Source organism: Pseudorasbora parva, chromosome 6 (genome assembly GCF_024679245.1).
Source record: "Pseudorasbora parva isolate DD20220531a chromosome 6, ASM2467924v1, whole genome shotgun sequence".
NCBI classification, from domain to species: Eukaryota; Metazoa; Chordata; class Actinopteri; order Cypriniformes; family Gobionidae; genus Pseudorasbora; species Pseudorasbora parva.
The window spans coordinates 17,346,337-17,368,187 of record NC_090177.1 but is presented as its reverse complement, the minus strand read 5'-3'; the positions used below and the strand labels follow the sequence as shown (position 1 = coordinate 17,368,187).

The 21,851-nt window shown below is 37.6% G+C and overlaps 2 protein-coding genes across 7 annotated transcripts in view; one reads left to right on the top strand and one right to left on the bottom strand.

Moving 5' to 3' along the window:
• The window catches only part of LOC137078528 (hormonally up-regulated neu tumor-associated kinase homolog B), a 137,103-nt gene that overhangs the window by 43,534 nt on the left and 71,718 nt on the right, over positions 1-21,851 (bottom strand). For 2 of the 6 annotated variants that reach the window (XM_067445878.1, XM_067445881.1), the window contains exon 2: positions 3,342-3,428. The exons of the other annotated variants lie outside the window; for them this stretch is intronic. The gene's annotated coding sequence lies outside the window, so the exon portion shown is untranslated. The remainder of the gene's footprint in view (positions 1-3,341; positions 3,429-21,851) is intronic. 6 annotated transcript variants of the gene reach the window in all.
• Positions 1,062-10,796, top strand: tbx18 (T-box transcription factor 18). Its single transcript, XM_067445883.1, has 8 exons — positions 1,062-1,490; positions 2,348-2,522; positions 3,103-3,204; positions 3,952-4,123; positions 4,593-4,760; positions 5,900-5,964; positions 7,304-7,398; positions 7,934-10,796. Exons 1-8 carry the CDS (start codon positions 1,262-1,264, stop codon positions 8,593-8,595), a joined length of 1,668 nt encoding a protein of 555 aa, XP_067301984.1. The 5' UTR covers positions 1,062-1,261; the 3' UTR covers positions 8,596-10,796.

The window sequence follows — 21,851 nt, the reverse complement described above, 5'->3', positions numbered from 1 at the left end:
AAGTCAAGTCGCGCTGCATGTGCTCCAATTGTCTTCACATATAGGCTACGCGTGGGACATGAATTCTCCAAATGGCAGAGCAGTAATTTACACGTTTCAAAGGTCGGGGATATTAAGGCTCTGAAACACTGTACATAAAAACACCATGTTCTAAAATCACATGGGTTTAATAAATCGAATCATTTATAGGCCTAATGTACGCGACTTAGCATATCTGTTTATATGTGGAAAAAACATCTATAAAATAGGCCCAAGATAAATAGTTTTTTTAGGGCAAAAATAAATAAATAAAATTGCTTCTTTGAAATTTAAAAAAAAAAAATCCTCACGAATTCAGTAGCCTATATAATATAGCCTAAGTAAATAGCAATAGTAACATCAAGACCACAACGAGCCTACCAAAATACACTATCAATAATGATAAAGAAAAAAATAAATAAAGCTGAAGGCTATTTATAATTGAATTGCAAAAAGTCAAATTTATTTTTAAAATGTATAAACTTGCTGTAGCCCAGCAAAAAATGCAAACATTTTATTTATTTAAAAACGATATCATGCATTCAATTGACAATAATGGCATAATTCTGTTTTGCGGAGGAGGGGGTGGGGGCTGATTTATTGTACCAGGAAATTGTGTCTCGTAGTAAAAATTAGTAGTTCTAGGGGACTTGTATTTAGAAACTGTAGACTGCAAGTCTCAAGTCAGGTTAGTTTGACATGTCTTATTACTGGGCCTCACGCAGATAAAGGCGTAGATTTGGTAATAATTCTACAGGATTGGCTTGCAAGGGCTAGTGAGGAGGTAACGCGGAAGCATGTGGAGCATGTGCAGCCGCAGTGTGAAAATGATCGCAATGCCGCGAGCATGACTGGGGCTCAGTGAGTGAGAGATGATTCATTCAGCCAGGGCGCTTTACCACATATGGGCGGAACGTTCCACACGAGGGGCCGAAACGCAGCGCGCTTATTGGCAGAGAGCGCCGGTGATTGACGCGAGGCGGCCCCGCCCCTCTTCTGCCCTGCTTATTGGCACTTTAACGAATCCCGGCCACTGCCTCGGTGTCTGTGCGCGTTGACAGACCGATGAGACTGTTTTAAATAGACTGTCGCTTCGGTTTCAGCGTCTTTGTCACATCGCCCGTGTTAATTAGCAACTGAAGTGGACTTTTCTGACTCAAGGAATGCTAGATTAAGTGCTATTGCAAATGCACTTTTGGTGAACTTCTCTTTCCCGGTCAATCTGTCTTCTCGGTCTGTAACCATGGCTGAGAAACGACGGTCCCCGTGTACCATGAGCCTCAAAGCGCACGCATTCTCGGTAGAAGCGCTTATTGGCACGGAGAAAAAAAGAAAGCTGGAGGAGGACAGCGAAAACTGTTTTGAGGAGGTAAACGAGGAGTCGAGCCTGACAGAAAGTCCGCCACCCCAGACTAGGAGAACTTGTCCCAGCACCAGGAGTTGCGAGATAGACTGCGCGAGCGACGAATCCCGTAAGTAGCCTACTTGAGTTACTTAAATGGTCAGAAACAGTTACGCGCGAAACAAATCACAAGTATAAAATAAATCTGTATTTGTAATTATCTCGGCTGAAAAGTAATACGGTACGAAGAACACATACATAGTGTTATTCTGTATTTCTAGCCTGTATAGCCTAGTTTTGTAAATAATAGGCTGCTAAATAATTACAATCTAAAGAAGACAGTCCTTTCACTGACACAATCTTGTAAACAAATCAATCAATTCTCAAGTAAAAATACAAATTTAAACATAACTGAGTGAAGTAAGGGTGACAAAGACGAAAAATACAGTATAGAAACACAAAATAACACAGTTATGAGACTCATAAATATGGGCACTAAGAGAGTGACTAATCTATTCTGTGTTTCTGTGTTTATGAGTTTGGCCACAATCATAAACACTCAAATTAACTTGCCATCACGAAAGCCTAAATAGGCCTACTTGCAAAACGACGACGACAATAAAACAATATGGTATAGAGCTTGACATTTTTTTTAAATTATTATTTAATTATGTAAACGGTAGGCTATTTATTTTTTTAAAGTAAACGAATGCAGTTATTCATGACTTAAATTCTTTATTCCATAACGAATTAAGTAACACAAAACAAAAAATGGGACACACATAGAGTAAGCCTATTTATAATAGCACTATTCAACCGGATTTATTAAGTATTTATAGTCATGTACAGATGCAGAAAATCATTTAAAATCACGTTTGAACGCCACTTCAACACTCGTTATTGCAATAACGATAATTTAAATAAAAGGTGTCTCGCAGACTGTTACAAAATGCAATAATTAAGACAAACTCTTTCTGTCTTTCTCAGCGGAGTCTGAGGACGTGTTGTTGGATAGCCCACAACCTGCACCCCAGGGCGCGCAGCTCCTCGCGCAATCAGGCACGAGCTCCGGAGAGGAGATGCGCGTGGATTTGCAAGGGTCAGACTTATGGAAGCGATTCCACGAGATAGGAACTGAAATGATCATCACCAAAGCCGGCAGGTGCATCACACAAAACACGCTTTTCAATCTTAAAACACTTCATGATTATTGGCTAAAAGCAGCATACTCAATATTTCCATTTGAATAAAGTGGTAAAAAATACGCCACACAGTCATCGTTTAAAAAAATAATTAATATTTATTTACTGGAACCAAATTAAATTGCTGAAATATCCAGTCTCTTTTAACAAATGGTAATGTGGTTATACTTTCAGATGGACTTCTGAATTAGATTGGCACGAAAATTCCGCAGATATTTTATGCTGCTATAGGCTAGTGATTTTATATTATACCTATGCTTTTGCGCAGTACAGCTCCTTTTATGTGGATTTTTCTGGAGTTTTATTTGACTGACAATTTATTTAAATTAGGCTAACTGATATTTTAACCGACTTTTAAAAATAGGCAATATATTTATAAATAAATAAAAATGTTTTTTTTTTTTGTTTTTATAGCTTACAGTAAGAAAAAGGGTACCCACATTAAACTGTGCTCTTTGGAAGATTTCGCAATTCTGGATTGCCTCAAAATTATGTCGCTTAGTCCTAATGTAAATAATATAATATGTCATTTGATCCCAGGCGGATGTTTCCCGCGATGAGGGTTAAGATTGCGGGACTGGATCCTCATCAACAGTATTATATTGCAATGGATATTGTTCCTGTCGACAACAAACGATACAGGTGAGCAGTTTACGAAATTTGTCTTCCCAACTGGTCGCTGCAGGACATCCTGTTGTAGACTAGTGATGTAGGCTATTCATTTGACAAATGAATGAAACTTTTATGTGGAAACATAATATTGAGCAGTTTGAACTAACCGTCTCCACAAATGGCACTCCGGGACTTTGTTGACATGTTCAGTCCGGCCTTTTGCGATGCCCTTTTGGGAGCTTGACCTCGTGGACCTGAAGGTCATGAGACAACGGCATTCCAAACAAATTCATAACGCGTTGCTCTGTGTATCTGAACATATAGACAGATTGTGGATTATGCCCCCATTTAAAAGAAAAAACAGGTAATAAAAACACACATTTTAAACAATGTTTTAGTAACCACAATCGCTTGAATTACAAGTCAAAGGCCACTAAATAACAACAGTAGGCTACACCGCTCAAGTGCTTTCAGTTCATTAAGTTATCAGTGTAGCCTATCTACAAAACAAGTAGGCTGCTCTCATTTAGCCTAGTATTTTATTATTTAAACAGCACAAATATGTAATAGAAACATTAAGTGACAAAGAAACCATGTAGTCTTTAAGGTCGGAGACGGTTAGAAAAGTCACCATAAGAAATAGGCTTGCATTGCGCGCGACGAAACTCAAATACATTGCGTCGGTCCAGAACATTACTTACAAATATTGCGTTGCAAAGTCGAGACGTCTAAAATTCACATTATGTAAAGACACTGACCATTTTTTCCCATTCCAAGGTACGTCTACCACAGCTCGAAGTGGATGGTTGCGGGTAACGCCGACTCTCCAGTCCCTCCGCGCGTCTACATCCATCCTGATTCGCCTGCTTCCGGTGAGACGTGGATGCGCCAGGTTATAAGCTTCGACAAACTCAAACTGACCAATAACGAGCTCGACGACCAAGGCCATGTAAGAGAATACATTATTATGCATCCAAGATTAATTTACTGAATGAATCTTTGTTGTTGTTGCTGTTTATTTGAAAGAGGAAAACTGCATTTTAGGCAAACCTGTAAATACATTAAGGCTTCATAAGTTAGTTAGTAAAGCAGACCTTCAGAATTTCCTTCTGTAAAGATCCTGAAATAAATTAAATGTTATAATTGGACAACTCTTTTCATGCACCCCATACACATGCTAGCCATTGTCGCCCGGTGTGCATTTTGTTTTGCTGCATTATTTTAAAGGTCTAAACATGTTGTAATATGGAGGGCTGTAAACAAACTCAATTGAAAGCATCCCCAGGGCGAGGCAGTTAAAGGCCCGTTTGGCCTTTGAAAATGGAGGCATGTGTGTTTTTATTGAGGTAGAAAACTGCTTTGGTAATTCCTCCGTTTCCCACTCTAAACACTGATGCGCGAGATGTAATGTTTTCCAGATCATTCTGCACTCCATGCACAAGTACCAGCCCCGTGTCCACGTCATCCGTAAGGAGTGCGGTGAAGAACTCTCGCCCGTTAAAGCAGTTCCCACCGGGGATGGTGTCAAAGCATTCTCTTTCCCTGAAACTGTCTTCACAACGGTGACTGCATACCAAAACCAACAGGTAATTCCCATCACATCCTGCCATAACGGTCCTATACACAATTGAATAACACATCGCAAAAGCTGTAAATAAGGGTCAGATTTGATTACAACATGAAGGAAAGCCATGCCTGCCACAACAAAACTTGCCTATTTTAGTAATTCCAAGCAAGCAATACAAAATGGTAATGTACACGGGCTTTATCACTGCTTTAGAAAGAAAACCAATTAAAAGCAAGCACAACATATGCAAGTAATAAAACAATGTGAATAATATTATTAGGATGCAAAATTCAACACACAGAACTCGTTTTAAAATTATCTGGACTCAATATCAGCCTTTATGAAAATGTATAAAGCAGAGCTGTTCTACTGTGACAATAAATAAATAAATAAATAAATAAATAAATAAATAAATAAATAACAGTTGTGTTTAATCATTTAACTTCACATATTTACTTTTTAATGTTACTTTTTTAAAAAAATAATAAACCCAGTTAACTTGTTTAATTGCTTATTTTGGTCACACTGGAATGACAAATAACTTATATATATATATATATATATATATATATACACACACACACACTTTTTTTAATTGAAATTATACAAATCTCCTAAAGTTTAGATTTGAAGGGCTCTTGCCTCTAAATTCATAGATCAAAGCCTCTATGAATGGCTGAAAGAGTATGCAGCACCCCATAAAGGGCAGTTTATTTATAAAGAGGACAGTTACACGTGTTTATTTACGCAAATGTATTGACTTTTCTTTGCCGACAGTTCAGAAGCAAAGTATTGATAAATTGCAACACAGGAAAAAAAAAAAAAGATTTATATATTGTTTTGCTATAACAGATTAATACCAGAGCATGTTTTAGATAGCTTTAAATCTTATCATCATTTTCATGTTAACTGCCAAGTTTTAGAAGTTATGTCATCCATTTGTCTGAGCTTATAAAAACACAACACACGTTCTCTTACACACACACACACACACACACACACACACACACACACACATACAGAAGAAAAAAAGCTTATAAAATAAACCCACACACATTGCATTGTGGGATAAGGGTCACTGGTGCTAGGTCAGGGAATTTGACATTACAGGCTTTGGGTCAGTAAAGAGAATGTGTTTTGTGTGTGGATCTTTTACAGATAACAAGACTGAAGATCGACAGGAATCCATTTGCAAAAGGATTCAGAGACTCGGGAAGAAATAGGTAAATTTAATTATATGTACATATCTTTAGTTACTAATGCTTAGCTCTGGATTGCAAAAAGTTTTTGCTTGCTTTGTGTCAATGGCATTATACAACATTTTAAAAAGTAGTAACTGCACCAATACTGGAATTGGGAAATTGCGCTTTCATAATTGTATTAATCACAGTTGAGTCAATCCCATCTGTCACAAAATAGAGCCCCAATAACAAAATTCACTGAATGTGTAGTTTTTACTTTATTACATACACTCATACATAGAAGCTTTTATTGAGAGAACAAAACGTTTTTTTGTTCAAGTTTTCATTCTCTTCTGACATCAGTGTAAAGTTATTTCAGAACTATCAAACCATATTAAAGGATTATCAGATCCAAAGGGAAAAGTCTTCTTTTAGCCAAACTGACCGTACCACATGATTCCAGCGAGGCCCAGACAAAATAAACATTAAAGCAGAGTCGCATAAAAAGCCATTATTGTACAAAAATAAATGTATAAATGAAAATACACAGCACAATAAAAATAATCATCATCCTCACGTAACACAAGATAAATAAATAATAAACGTGCAAACAGGAAATGGAGGCTGTGCAGAAATAAGGCTGGAAAGCTCAGTGGGGAAGTTTAACTCTGCTCATTATTTTTAAACGAGAGCAATTTTAACACCCCTCTGAATCGCAGCAGACCACATACATCCACTTTTGCTCCGTCCCTCTGCGAGGTCTCGCAGAGCACTTAGACCGAGCCCTGTAGCTCAGTGTTACAGGAAAAGTTAAGCAGTTTGCTAAACAAACTCGGCCACTTGATAGCTCAAGTGGTGTGGCTGATAAAACTGAGGCCGAAACAAGTTGAGGCATCTTGTGTGAATTATCGCCTGAGTGGTACTGCGGAGGGGGTGGAGTAACGTCCACGCTAACAAGGCACACCAAGCACCACCATTACTTCCAGAAAAGCAAGAAAATACCCCCCTCCTCCTCTCTCTTTTTCTTTCTCTCTCCTCGTAAAGCTTTAACTGTGGCTTCCTGCACTCTATGTCTGATCCCACCGATAAAGCTATGTGAAAATAATTATAGCCTTGCCGTCGCGCACACACTTTATGTTCTTCATTACCTGCTCTGCTTTACTCCCCAAAATACATACTGATAAGGAAACGGCCTAGCACTAAGATGGCTGAGAGGATCGAACACATTTTCGGAAAGGTTAACCAGATGCAGTGCTTTTCTGTTAAGTGGACCGAGAGCTTTAATGAATCACTCTTTCCTTTGCATTTGTAGGCATATTTTGTGTTCTTGTGTCTTGAGATAGTACGTATTCATTGATCAAATTTCTTGTGTGTGTTGTAGGATGGGACTAGAGGCTCTGGTTGAGTCGTATGCGTTCTGGCGGCCCTCACTGAGAACTCTGACATTTGAAGACATCCCTGGGATCACTAAACAAGGTACCACATGTGTGTGTCTTTACACAATGGGTCGTTGTTTATAAGTAGCAAGATTTGTAAATAATTGCACACAGTACCATCTTTTTGTGGAACACCTTGTATCATTGAGGTACATTTTTACATTTTAACATACTTAATGTCATGTAATTTCAAATATGTATGTTTTTTTTTCCTGTGGAATAAAAAAAAAGAATATTTTACAAAATATTTAATTGACTTTTAATTGAGCTAGCAAACAGGATGCAGAATTGGAACTTGAATTTAAATGCTTGGAAGCTAAATGAAATAATTCAAATATAAATATACTTTAACTAAAATTTCAACCAAGCAAATAACTAGATGACTCGTGAAATCTTGTGATTTAAAGATGAGCAAATTCTTCAAATTTCAGAGTTTTGCACAACCCTGGTACACATGAAGACCAGGATGATGTATTAATAAATTAAATACAATGAATTCGATTTCATGTTTATTTTAAATCTCTATGAGATTTGTATGTGTTATATTAATGATGTGGCATTATTTCTATGCTCAGGTACAGCTGGTTCTCACGGTGTTGTTGGGTCTTCGGCACACACACATTTGCTGTCCTCGTCCTCGTGTTCTTCCCCTACATTCCACCTGGGTTCCGGTGCGGGGCCAGTGTGCGATTACTCCACCTGCAGTCGAACAAGCCATCCTCTCCACCGCTATGCCCCTCCCCTCTCTGCAGACTCCTACAGTCGACTGGCCAGCCCAGCAGCAGATGCCTTTTCAACTAATCGGAGCTCTGCGTATGTGAGCGGGACCGAAGGCGAAGCATTCTCATGCACACAGACCGGCCTGCCGATCCAGATTCACAGCATGCCAAGCACAACCTCCCAGCTGCAATACCTAATGCCCAGCCATACCCATAATGCCTTTTCCACCAACCAGAGCACACAGGGATCCTATAATGGGTTCCGCCTGCACAGCCCTTATGGTCTTTATGGTTACAACTTCTCCACTTCTCCTCGCTTGGCCACCAGCCCTGAAAAGGCAGCCGCCACGCAAAGTTCATTCCTTGGCTCCTCCCCTAGTGGGACGCTGACGGACAGGCAGGTTCTATCCACTGTGGACGGTCTGCACATGCTAAGTAGTAGTCAACAGAATATTTTTGACTCACGGACTTTGGGGCTGACAAGTGCCACCTCCCAGGTGACAGCCCACATGGCTTAACCTGTGACCCCAAAAACTTTGACAGACTTAAAAACTCAGCTAAGAATGTTTTCTTTGAGTACAAGCTAGTTTTTGGGACTAGTCAATGGCATAATTTATAATGCGTCGGACATTCATCATTCTTGCAAGAGTTGAGAGAGGGACATACTGCTATGGCAAGCAAAAGAAACAGATGTACACAATGTAAAGAACTGAGAGAAATCTGCAATATCATTTATGTTTTGTGAAAGTGACAGCTGAAGATCACATTGAGGATATTTTTTAATAGACTTTATATTTTTAAAATCATTCTGATGAAGCAGCACAGACCATTATTGGACACCAGGGTATGGAAATGCCTGAACAATCATGCGGGAAACCTAGAAAACACTTTACAGACAAACTTGCGCACAATCCTGCTCAGTTTCGTGGCATTAAAATGACATCAGCCATCGGATCTCATCAAGGTTCAATGAGACCTCTGAACTGCTGGTAGGAGTGTGAGGACTTTAACAGATGACTTTCGTGAGGCTGGACTCAGCATCTTATGGACAATAAAACAGAGTTTGGCGCTTAAGAGTGAGCAGACTGAAAAAAAGACAGGAAGTGATGTCAAAGAATTATGAAACCGGCTTCAATGACTTGAATTTTTAACTACACCATTTGCTAGGTTACAATCATCAGGTAACCACGTCACTTGTTTGTGCTGAGGTTTTGAGCATATCCGAACAGCATCTAATGTGGTTTAATCTGAAACGGGACAAGGAAAAAAACGAAATATGGGCTAGTGTTTACAAATTCTCTCCAAGTCGAAGGGATTTTGTCTGGATCAGCGCTGCAGTCTGAGTCTTGGAACAGACAGGGCTGAATGAAATCTGACCCAAGATGATAATTCTCACACTTTATAAATACAACCATTGGCATTCTTCAGAAGGATTATAGTCCAGGTCAGCTGTCTCACTCAGAATCCAAGACTGAAAAGAACGCTTTTCCTTTGCAGACATTTTAGCTTTTGCTAATTTACTTATTAAATGTAAATTTTCACAAATATGGAAAATATGAATATTATTGATACTTTGTAAAGATTTCACTTGCACTTACGGCCATTTTAAATACTTGCATTTTAATATTCAGCCTTTTTTTTTGCCAGAGGCCACCCTTTTGACACTTCCTCCATATTTGACTCTTGATAATTAGAAAACCTTTGAGCCAAATAAAATATATCCATATGGCAAAGAATAATCGAGGAGTTTATGCATGTGTTTCAGCATCAGATGCTTCTCTTAGGGTCAGTCAAAGGTTTTGAATGCCTAACAAATGAAAAATACCACCAGGGGCTCCTAGAGAGGTACACACACACTGACACGCACGCAAACAGAATGCATTCACGCACATGAAAGACATAGTTTGATCCTACAACCTTACAGTTTAAACAATTAAATGTGAAATGAGAACAAAAAAGGTTTATGCTTTTGTCCCTGAGAAATCATACAATCAACAAAATGTTACTGTTTATGTGAATCGGTAAATGAGTGTGACATTACGCACATCATCTTCATGTACTTGCAATGTGGTCAGCTTGTATGTATGTGTGTAAAGAAGTGCTAGACCTTCTGACTGCTTATAACTTTTAACACCTAGTGAACTGCAAACAAACTAATTATGGGACTTAAAACAGGTAGTGTGTGAACTTTGACAAATTTTCAAAACTTTGAAAGAACTTAAACAGCACTAGGAATTTGAACTAGCAGTCTAACATTTGGGTCAGTCTTCAGAACCAGGGAGACACCTGTTTTGGACTGAAGATGACAGACAAACAGCACATGCAGAGAGAGCGAGAGAGATGGTTGTTGGGTGCTTTTTATTTTAGAACAGAGGAATGGTTGGCTTGCTATATCTCACTAACAGGTGACAGACCCCCCCATGGTTGGCAAAGCTTACATATACCAATATCCTTATGCGCACACACTCACACTCACATTACTGGCTCATTATCAGTAAACCTGAGGATATTAACACTGAGGCCAGTAAAGAGCAGTGTGTGTAAGATGTATACTTCAATTATAAGGTGAACATTTTAAATATTTACTATAATGGACTTATAATATTGTATGCGTGTTTTCATATTGTGTGTACATAAACACATTTATATATTCCTTTTATCCATTATCAGTCAATGGCAGAAAAAATGTAAATATGCAAATGAAATTAATTGATAAATTACCAAAGCCTATTTATTTTTGCCCATAATTATTTTCATATCCAGCAATAAAGTGTAATATAACTCATCTACATATGCTTTATAGATTCACTGGCAAACATGCCTTGTGGTGCTGGTCATCACCACTATTCTGCCATGGCTTTTTTTTTCATGTCAGCATGTTGGCATACGGGATCATCTTTCGGCCGATCTGTGCCTGGCATCGTCATCTCTCTACACGGCCAACACAGTGTTACATTTTCACACTTCTGAATTTGTCTCACAGGTCTTATAGACATCAGTTAAACCCTTCTACAGCATTTATATTGATTGTGCAATCTTTGCACATTAACATCTCAACATTCAAAGAACAGAAAGTTACAGAAAATTACGTCAGCGCTTGAGTCATTAAGACCCCAAAACAACCAGAAAAGGCAGAACATTATTCGACCATTTGCACAAATCATGAATAATTCATTCTTGTTTAACAGCTCTTCATACGCCCATTATGGTTTGGGAAGAAAGCAAGCCTTATTTCCAACAGTGCAACCCGGGCCACATTACATAACTATGCACTGTTACATATATTCATCCGTGCGTCTCCCGGTACACTACCAAACGGTCTGACATTCAACTTCAATACCCACTAATAGCATGCTTACAGTTAACTTTAGCGAGGAGCCTCGTGTTCTGCATTGCATATGACTAATACAAACGCTGGATTCTAGATGATATTTTAGAAATCCATGTCATTCACTCTATGATGTGGTCAAGCACTCGTGACAAATCATAAAACCGTTTAATCGAATCAATGGCTATGAATTCATAGAATCTCATTTGTGTTTTCATTCAATCCGCTTGCGCCCCAGTGACTGGTATATTTGGGATCGCCCTTACGTTTCTCCGTGACCATTAACCTAATGAAAATGTGCTCATTTTTATCTGCCAAATGAAACACTGAAGTGGGAACAGACAAAATTAAGTTTAAAATTATTATTTATTCGGGTAATACTTTATTTTACAATGTCCTTGTTACATATGTTACATGTACTTACCATAGTAATAACAGCTAATTATGCATAATTACATAAAACTAACCCTCAAACCACACCCTAAACCTACCCTAACCCTATAGTAAGTACATTAATTTTAATTAATATTACTCAGTACTTAAATATATAATTACACTGTAACAAGGACACCTTAAAGTAAGTGTAACCTTTGGTTACTTGATACTTACGTCTGTTCCATTTTTGTTAACAGGTAGTGGTTAACTTTGAAACAAATATTATGAATTTTGTTAGGTCTCAACACCAGTGGTCATTTTATTTAGGTCATTTTATTAATCTCCCATGTTGGATGTTGCAATATATTTAAAGTTAATTTAAGGATTTATTATTTCAAGGAATCATGTAATAATTTCACCTGTATTTTCATTATTATAGGTTCACAAACATTAACAGTCACTTGGAATGACCTATAGATGCGGCAGTAAAAGGGAGATTGGTCGAGCGTTTCTGTGCGCAGGACATTTCACTCACATGAAAAAAAAATCTAGCAAGTGTAAAAGGACAAGTGGAGAGTGTGTGTGTGCGAGTGGGTGTCCGCTGGGTGTTCCAGGAAGAGCACCTGTGGTGTGCAGGGTCGAGCTGTGCTGGTGGTGCTGATATGTGTGAGTGTGGGGGGGCGAGAGGGTCTGCGTGACCTGTTAATGGCCTGGGGGTATTTGATGACAGTTGCAGTAATCTGAAGCTGACTGGTGTCTCTTACACTCATTTAATCTTTGTCATCAAATCCCACTATCCATCTGATTAATGGCTACAGTTCAACCCTGTTTTCAGAGCCTTATATTTTGCCATGATGAATGTCAATCTATGGCCATATTCTCCACTAATAATACCATGAAAATATATTACGAAAGACTTCCTCATTCCTTGAAACTTTGTTTATGTATAGCGTGTGTGTGTGTGTGCGTGTGTGAGAAACTGATCTCTTCTATAAACGTCTTCTCTGCATCTTGCCAGGCGTCTAAACGATCTGTGGCTCGGATAAATCAAAACTGAAATGCAAATCATAGCTAAGGTCAGCTCAGCCCTCTCCAGAGTGACGCTCCAGTCAGCTCTCATCACACACACTAGCACCTTCCATCACACACACTCATAAAACGACAAGCAAACACAAGGTATGAAAGTTAAGTACTTTTATAATTTTACACCTTTGAGTAGAGTAGGTTATGAGGTTGTATTATGATATTATGACTTAAAATTTTGGATGATTTAGACTTAAATACCACTGTGTGTATTTTATTCATAGCCTAAATGTAACATTTCATTAATTTAATTTAATTTTTCATATCTGCGCAGACTAGTTTTCATTTATTTTGGTGCAGTCAAAAGTCATTAAAACGTACATTTCCAAATTCAGGTGATAAATATACAAAATATGCAGATATGTAAAAAATAAATAATGGGGAAAAATGACCAATTTCAGCCAATAACCAATATAGTTGTGGTATATTTTGTGCATCCATAATATCTACATTACATATTTTTCCAGATCAATGGCATCAAATTTTTGAAAAACTTTCATCTTTTTTATTTTTTATTTTAATTTTTTTTTTTTAATGTTGAGGCACTTACTAGAAAGTAAACTAGATATATAGACATATTTAATTCTCCTGGGTGGACAGAAAATTATTTAAAAAAAAAAAAAAGCTTATTTAGACACACATCTAAATGTTTTCTGTACAGCCAAAATGTAAGATGCTGATTTGCAATAATTTGCTTGTAATGCCGAGTGCTTTGGTTTCTTGTTCTTTTTTTCTCATGTTCAATGTCATGTCTTGTCCATTGTCCCCTCATGTCATCATGTCTCTTGTCATTGAGTGATTTAGTCATGTGGGTTCTTAGTTCAGTACTGTCATTGGTTAAAGGTAGGATAGGTAGGAATTGGTTAAAAAACCTTTTTTTCCAAATTTGTTTAAACTTTCTTTATATATAAATACATAATTAAAATGTAAGTACTCTGAAAAAGAAAGTATAAAAAATGAGTGTCTGTAGACCTCTCACGACTGTTTTAAAGACAGCTCATTATTTCCATTCTCTCCACCTTCTCCCTTCTGGACTCTTTCCAAAGCCACGCCCCCAAAATACATGAACGCGCTACACTGACCAATCAGCTGTAAAGGGGGTCGCACACCGGACGCGGAGCTCGGCGGCGCGCCACGTCTTTAAAATTCGAACACATTGTTTTCAATGAGTGTACGCACACCGGTGGCGGCATTCGGCGCCTGTCCGCGGCGACTCAGGAAGTTGTTCTAAATCCTGCCGCGCCACAGAGCGCCATTTCAAGGCTTTATATTAAAAGTATATTATCGTTAAGGTATACTGATTTCAACCTTTGCTACAAGACACATTTGTTTTACATTCTGAGTTCAACAGCTTGAATAAAGTCTAAACATATTTTGGGGAAATGCATAACAAACGTATAGCCTTTTAAATGTGCGCGTCCGGTGTGCGATACCTGAGACGCTGCGCGGCGCGCCGCCGAGCTCCGCGTCCGGTGTGCGACCCCCTTAAGACGCATTATTAACCTGAGACCAGCGGAGTGCATGTAGTGACATCATGTCAGAATCACATGTAATTTAAAAAAATTTTTTTAAAAAAAAAATTAAAAATCGAACTTTATCAGTATGAATATAAACAAATAAGATGTCTTTTAGTACACACTATCAAGCTAGAATACCAGAACTGGTAACATTTTAAATATATTTTTGTTTGATTTGGTAAGGAGCTAGTTATATTTATAAGGCAAAGAAAACGGGTAGCATCATGTTTTTCCAATAACATCAGTTATACTGTAATGAAGATGAATTTCGTGTAAGATTCATAACATATACTGTGTTTTGCATGTAAGAGTTTCCATGATGAAAGCATTGTTGATTAGTAATAGCTAAAGCTAACTTAGTTCTAAAAAAAAAAGTTCCTGGATGCGGTGTACTAGCTTTTACACATGCATTTTGTTATCTAAAGTTAAATTTTGCAAAATTCAACACAACAGCGATCAACTTAAGCTAAACATAGAGTATTTATCATCTCTACTAATGGCTAAGTGTATAACATTGTAACTTTATGCTAAGTAATGTTAGCTATATTAGGCAGCTTCATGTGCTCTTGATACATGCTTCATGAAAACATTATTCTGCCTCGGTTTCTTGCCTCTCGAACTGCTCAAATCAAACGGGCGCGCGCATGTGGGCAGATCCTGTAGCGAAAGCGGTGGTTGCCATGGTAGTGAGAGAGAGTGACAGTTGCCCAAGCCAATCATTTGTTTCATCCCGAACGAAAATAATGAGCGGTGTTTATTGCAGATTAAAAAGTCTAGAGTCACTCGATTTTTATACTCTCCTTTTCAGAGTACTTACATTTTAATTATGTATTGACATATAAAGAAAGTTTAAACAAATTTGGACAAAAGTGTTTTAGATCAGTCCTACCTATCCCACCTTTAATTGTTTAAATGGTCTAGTATTCTGATATCCACTGGAGGCAAGTAGCAGTTGAACCCAAGTGCAGTTTATTACAAGTGAACAAAACAAACAAGGACTTGACTTAAACAGACTTAACTTACATACATGAATCCGAAATCGCCCCCTAAACCCTCAATCACCATTCCCTACTTTAGTCCACTAATACAGTTTACTTGAAGGAGTGAATGAAAATGAGTGAGTAAAAAAAACAAAAAATGTTAGGTGACTAACAAAAGACACCTGTGAACAAGCAAGACAATGAACCAATGACAGAACTGAATCCACATGACTAAATCAACCAATGACAGCATGACACAAGAGACTAGAGAAGCACCATGACATGATCACATGAGGCAACAATAGAATCACATGACATTGAACATGACAAAATAAGAACATGAAATAAAGCAAAAAACACTAGACATTACATTGCTTGAGTTTTTCGGTGTCCAATTATTCTTGTATCGCATGTTAATACAATCATTTTACATGCCTTTTATTAGATAAAAGGAAATGTAACTTCAGCCATGATTATAGTATAGTATTTATGTATAAATAAAATATGTAACAGAACACCAACCACAAATTCAGTTTGCAAATACTATGGAGACATAATTGCCTGTTACCTCAGTTAACAAACATAAAACTATATAAATTCAAATCACAGTTAAATCCAATAAGGAATGGAAAAGCAAGTTTGTGTTTAAATACCGGGTAGTTAACAGCTAAGGCCATTTGTCTTTTGCACGTAACATAAATAGTCACACCCACACGCACACACGACTAACTTTTCTTGTCCCATTAGCAGTAGAATGCAGAGGGCCAGCATCCCCCCTCCCCGGTACAGTCCCCCTCCTTAATGCTATGGCCAGACTTAGCACTGTCATTTATAGCACAGCACACCATCAATCTTAATAGAAGTGAGAAGTGCAAAGAGCTGATGAAACAGCAGCCATGATCACTATTTCAGCCTGGGAGAGGAAGGGAGGAGTAGGACAAGAGAGAAAGATGAGTGCCCAAGCCAGTAAGAGAGAGAGAGAGAGAAGCAGTGAAATGCTTGAGCCCTGTGAGAGGTTTTCATGTTCCAGAAGAAACAGAAATGAAAATTAGGTGTTTAATGACTCAACTGATGATAAGAATGTGTGTTTAGGCACAAAGCGTATTCTCATTTATGAATGTATTTTTGTGTGCCAGATCGGAGGGTCCTAAAATTATATTTGACACATGACTTTTAATTATCCTGTAGCACAACTGATGGGATTAGCAACAGTAAGGTCAGACTTGATTCCCAAGGAACACACACACACACACAAAAACAATTCACTGTATATAAAAAATAAAAATGGATAAATGTATCTGCCAAATCCATATATGTATATGTCTGCCAAATACAACATTAATGGATGTGTATGAATGAACAGAAATGAATGAACTGGCATTTCCGGAGGGAAACAGAAGGAAGCCCATGCAAGGAAGCAAAAAAGGCAGATAAAGTCAGGCAAGCATGACATGCTGTGAATTTTATTAATTTTTATAAATGCAAGCATTAATATACATATATATATATATATAATTTTTTATTTTATTTTATTTTTTTTAGGTATCGATCGGTATCGATCATTATTGGATATATATCATTCACAAATGAATAGGCAAACTAGTTCATGCTAAAAAAAAATAAAAAGCTTTTTAAAAATATATAATTTCTTGCTTTAAATTTACATAAAAAAACAGTTAATAAAAATCTGAAGTAGACGAGTGTTAAAAAAACGGAATAGTTCGGAAAGTAACAGATGAAAGCAACAAAGAACAGAGCAGAATAAAATGAGTGATGCTGAGAGGTTGAGATGAGTGGAATAGAATACATTTTTATCTCTACAAGGTGCAACAATTTTAAACTCCCCACAGCTAAATGAGTGTGTGTCATGATGCAAAGCATTCTGGATATATGGACCGTGACCTTTGAGTCCTGCATTCCTCAACGGGCCAAGGACACAGCGATATGAATACAGACTCTTACACACACACCATGTGTGTTAAACCTTCATGGTTAAAACAAGCTCAAGGTCACTCTCATGCCATCTATAGTGCCCACACACACTAACAAGAGAAACATGTCATTTTCAGCTGTGAAAAATGACAGCCTCGTTAAATTTGCATCACATGCGTACACACACACACACACACACGCACAAAATAAAGAACAACAGATGAAGTAATACAACTCCATCTCTTTAACATCGCTTATCGTGAATTGACTGACATTGTCTGAACACTTGTCAGTTATCAAATTTGCCAAAGTATGTATATGCAATTGATACACAGGACAAAGAAACTGCAGTAGTAGCATTGTGGTAGACTATGGGCTATATATAAAGGCTCACAAAAATGTATGTTTCTCTCTCTCGCTCCCTTTCTCTCTAGTGGGTAGTGAGGAAATCTTGGTTTATTTAGGTTTTAGAGAAGAGCTCCGAGTCCCCCCGGTTCCATCTGGAGGGTTCCTTGACTAGAGTCCACTCTCCCATGACAGCTACATCAACGAGCCGCGGCCCCAAACACACGCTCTCATATGCATATATGCACACACACACACACACACACTTTCTCTCTCTCTCTCTCTCTCTCTCTCTCTCTCTCTCTCTCTAACGCACACTCAAGACTCTCAGTATTTCTACCTCAAAATTTGACATATAATAATGTTACCTGCCGTTTCTTTGTAATTATATGTGAAATGTTCTAGAAATTGAGTGAACATTGTTTCAAAGCAAATTCTACACCATTTTTTCAGTATGTATAGGTATACATATCCAAAGTATTTTAAGAAATAGTGCGTTTTATATGCCAGAGAGATTTGTTGGAGCTCAGAGGTCTTGCTTTGCATTACCCAGAGTCCCTGGAGTGTCTTCTGATGGCTATAGATATGTTTACATCTGAAAAGGAAGGATCAACATGGCCACCCAGGCAGCCAGAAGCTCTCAGAGCTGTCAATCAATCAGCACCACTATTGACAACTTTGTAAATGCAACAGCCAATCACAAAGCAGAGATCCAGTAACCAACCGGCACCCAGCTTCCAGTGCTAAGACTGAAATCCAGTCTAATTAAAAAATAAAAAAATGATCTACAACTTAAAATAAACAACTTTAAAGAGACAGTAACAACCAAAAATGTAATTTCTGTTGATAAATATTTATGCTTGTGATGTTCCAAACCTGTATGGAAGGAGAATTATGAAGATCTTTCCATTTATCAGCAGTAGATTACACCGGCTACTTTGATGAGGAGGAGGGGGAGTGTGATCAGAACACCACACAGGAGCTAGTAGCAAGTAAATAATTGTAAATAAATAACTAGCGTAACTATGCTCAAGTCTGAAAATGCTCGAACACATCTGAAATTACTGAATTCGAATAAAGTTTGCGAGACAATTTTCCAAACACTCAATATTATTTTAATTTCAAAATATTGCAAATCGCGTTCTAATCGCAAAAAAAAGGCCTTACAACAGGGGCATCTGTTACAAATGCGATCAGATGCTTGATGCTCGATCAGATGCTTGATGTGTTCTGTTCGACCGTCAATCCGAGATGTTTCAGTCGGTCTGATGCTATTAGGTTTTTCAAATTTTGCAAAAATGTTGATGGAGCGGCGAGGGACACCAGCTATTATCACATTTATTTTACAACAACAGGAAAAGTCGTCAGAAGCCATTGCAAAATCTTCCTCGAAATCACAAACAGAGAATTGCTGTCAGAGTCTCAGATGTTTCTCCGTCGCTTTATACGTCATCTCCTTCAACGCTCTGATTGGTTTTAGGTCTATCCAATTGCACCCAGAGGCATTTGAGCAACGTCTGTTGGTGACACCCCTTTGGAAATAATTGGTCTATGAAGCTTTGCCAGACCATAACTCAGTTACTGCTGAGAATGTTTTTAACCAGGCTATATTTTAGCTATATTGTGTGCTCTTTTCTGAAGCCAAAATGGTGAAGATCGAATCGAATACGGCACATAATATATGGTAAACTTGTTGTGTATAAAATAAATTCTACATAAAAAAATAACATAACTCGAAAGGATTCGTTTCGCCAAGATTGATGCCTCTAAAAAATTTGATAAAATCTGGGGCCCCTTCCTTAGGTATCTTTTTTCGAATTGAAATTTGCATGAGAATTTATTGTAATACGGATAGCTTTACTGTTTTATTTCTTCTCTCCATCTTGAACGTTTTGTTTACGTCTGAATACTTTGTGTCTTTGTTTAAGGTGTATATTTTTCATTATTTCTGGTGCTTGTTCGTGGGGGGTGGGGGGTGGGCGGGTGGTCTTTTTTTTTTTTTAATCTATTTTTATTGTTATTATTTTGTGCATAATATTTTTTAATACATTTTGTAAGATTTTTATTTGTTTTATGTTTATGTAAAAACTGTTATAAATAAAAATTATTATTATTTTTTTTTTAAATAACATACATGGGGTTGAACGGGCTCAGATTTTATTTGATAGTTATTGTTGATAGTTGATATTTAAGTTGATATTTTAAGTTGATAGTTATTTGATTAGTTGCATTATGCGTTTCATCAGTCTAGTCTGTGATAAACACAGACAACATAAAGTCTGCGTTTTGTTTCAAATGCTGGAATTCTATAAAAATCAAGATAGTATTTCGTGCATTCCGATTCTGACATACAAAGGGACAACAGAACTTTTTGGGAGGGATTTAGCCCATTTTCCTCTGCTTGTTACAACTATTTTTCTGCCACCACTATGCACACAAGTGATGCAACTGTAACGTCTGCTACAAATAAGCATTAATATTACAGCCAATGTAATCTTTTTAATATTTTTATTAGAGGAAGAACAGAGCAACATATTACATAAACAAATATTTAACAATCTTCTTCTTGATTTTACACCCCTCACCTCTCAACCCATCCCCAGAACAATAAAACAAACAAAAAAAAAAAAAATCCAAAAATGAATAAGCATAATAAATTAAAACATTCCAAAATGGAAAAACTAAATCTCAAAGTTCTGATATTAAAAACAGTGAGGAAAAATGTATTTGTTAGCCCATTGTGTTTTATTGCATTATCCATTGCAACGTGCAGAAGCCTTTAAATTTCACCACAAATTTTAGTTTGGGGGAAGAGTTACACCCTTTTCAAAATATGAGATTATCATACTGAATAAAAACGTTTGATGGATCCTAAGAAAAAATTAAATGTTCTCCAGTTTCAGCCAATGTAAATCACACTAAAGATCTTCTGCAAGGTGGCCATATTAGTGTCAAAATTACATGATCACTGACTAGTTGACAAGCTTAAGGCGCCATGGCAGAGCAAGTCGGCAAGTCAACTAGTCTGTGAAAGCCCTATACAGAATACAGATTCGGAACGACATGAGGGTGAACAAATACACAATCTTCATTTTTGGGTGAACTTTCCCTTTAACAAGGGATCATGCCAAAGATATCAGAGATTCAACCATTACTAAAACCCACAACACTAAAAGAGACATTTATGGTGACTGAGTATGTATATAAGCCAACACATGTGTGTTTATTATTGAGGAGATGACTGCTGAGAGTAACCGAGTGTACTGAAAGGCACACAGAGTCTGGAATGACAACACACACACAGACAGACGTGTACATACAGAGTAGTACAAGATATGTTTCAAACTACATACAGAGGCTAAAGGATTGCTCTGTGTGTTTTAAAGTGTATAAATCTATATTGTGCATGTGCATGTGCATGTGCGCGAGCTGAGCAGTTTAATCAGCCATAATCCGAGAAGCACCTAGGAGACACACGCTCAGGAGGAGTAAAAGAGCATTAGAAATGTCCCACAGGACTACAGTAACCACTTCTGATATGCACACACTCTCTTCTACACCTACGCATGCACAAACACAACAGCGTGTGTACAGTACCATCTCAATCCACAGGAAAAATAATCAATATTAGGATTAGAAAATCAATCAGATTCTCTTGTCCCATCTGTTTCTTTTAAATCTAGTTAAACAAACCAAAATTACAGTGAGGTGAATACAATACACATTTCAATCCATCTGTATTTACTAATTATATATAGGGTATATGTGTGTGTATGCGTGATTATATATATATATATATACACACACACACATATACACACACTCACCTAAAAGATTATTAGGAACACCATACTAATACTCTGTTTGACCCCCTTTCGCCTTCAGAACTGCCTTAATTCTACGTGGCATTGATTCAACAAGGTGCTGAAAGCATTCTTTAGAAATGTTGGCCCATATTGATAGGATAGCATCTTGCAGTTGATGGAGATTTGTGGGATGCACATCCTGGGCATGAAGCTCCTATTCCACCACATCCCAAAGATGCTCTATTGGGTTGAGATCTGGTGACTGTGGGGCCATTTTAGTACAGTGAACTCATTGTCATGTTCAAGAAATGATTCAAGCTTTGTGACATGGTGCATTATGGAAGTAGCCATCTGAGGATCGGTATATGGTGGTCATAAAGAAATTGACATGGTCAGAAATAATGCTCA

Coding starts and splice junctions, on each gene's coding strand:
- tbx18 (XM_067445883.1), top strand. CDS start 1,262: ATGGCTGAGAAACGACGGTCCCCGTGTACCATGAGCCTCAAAGCGCAC. Junction 2,523..3,102: donor ATCATCACCAAAGCCGGCAG/GTGCATCACACA, acceptor ATTTGATCCCAG/GCGGATGTTTCCCGCGATGA. Junction 4,761..5,899: donor CTGCATACCAAAACCAACAG/GTAATTCCCATC, acceptor GATCTTTTACAG/ATAACAAGACTGAAGATCGA.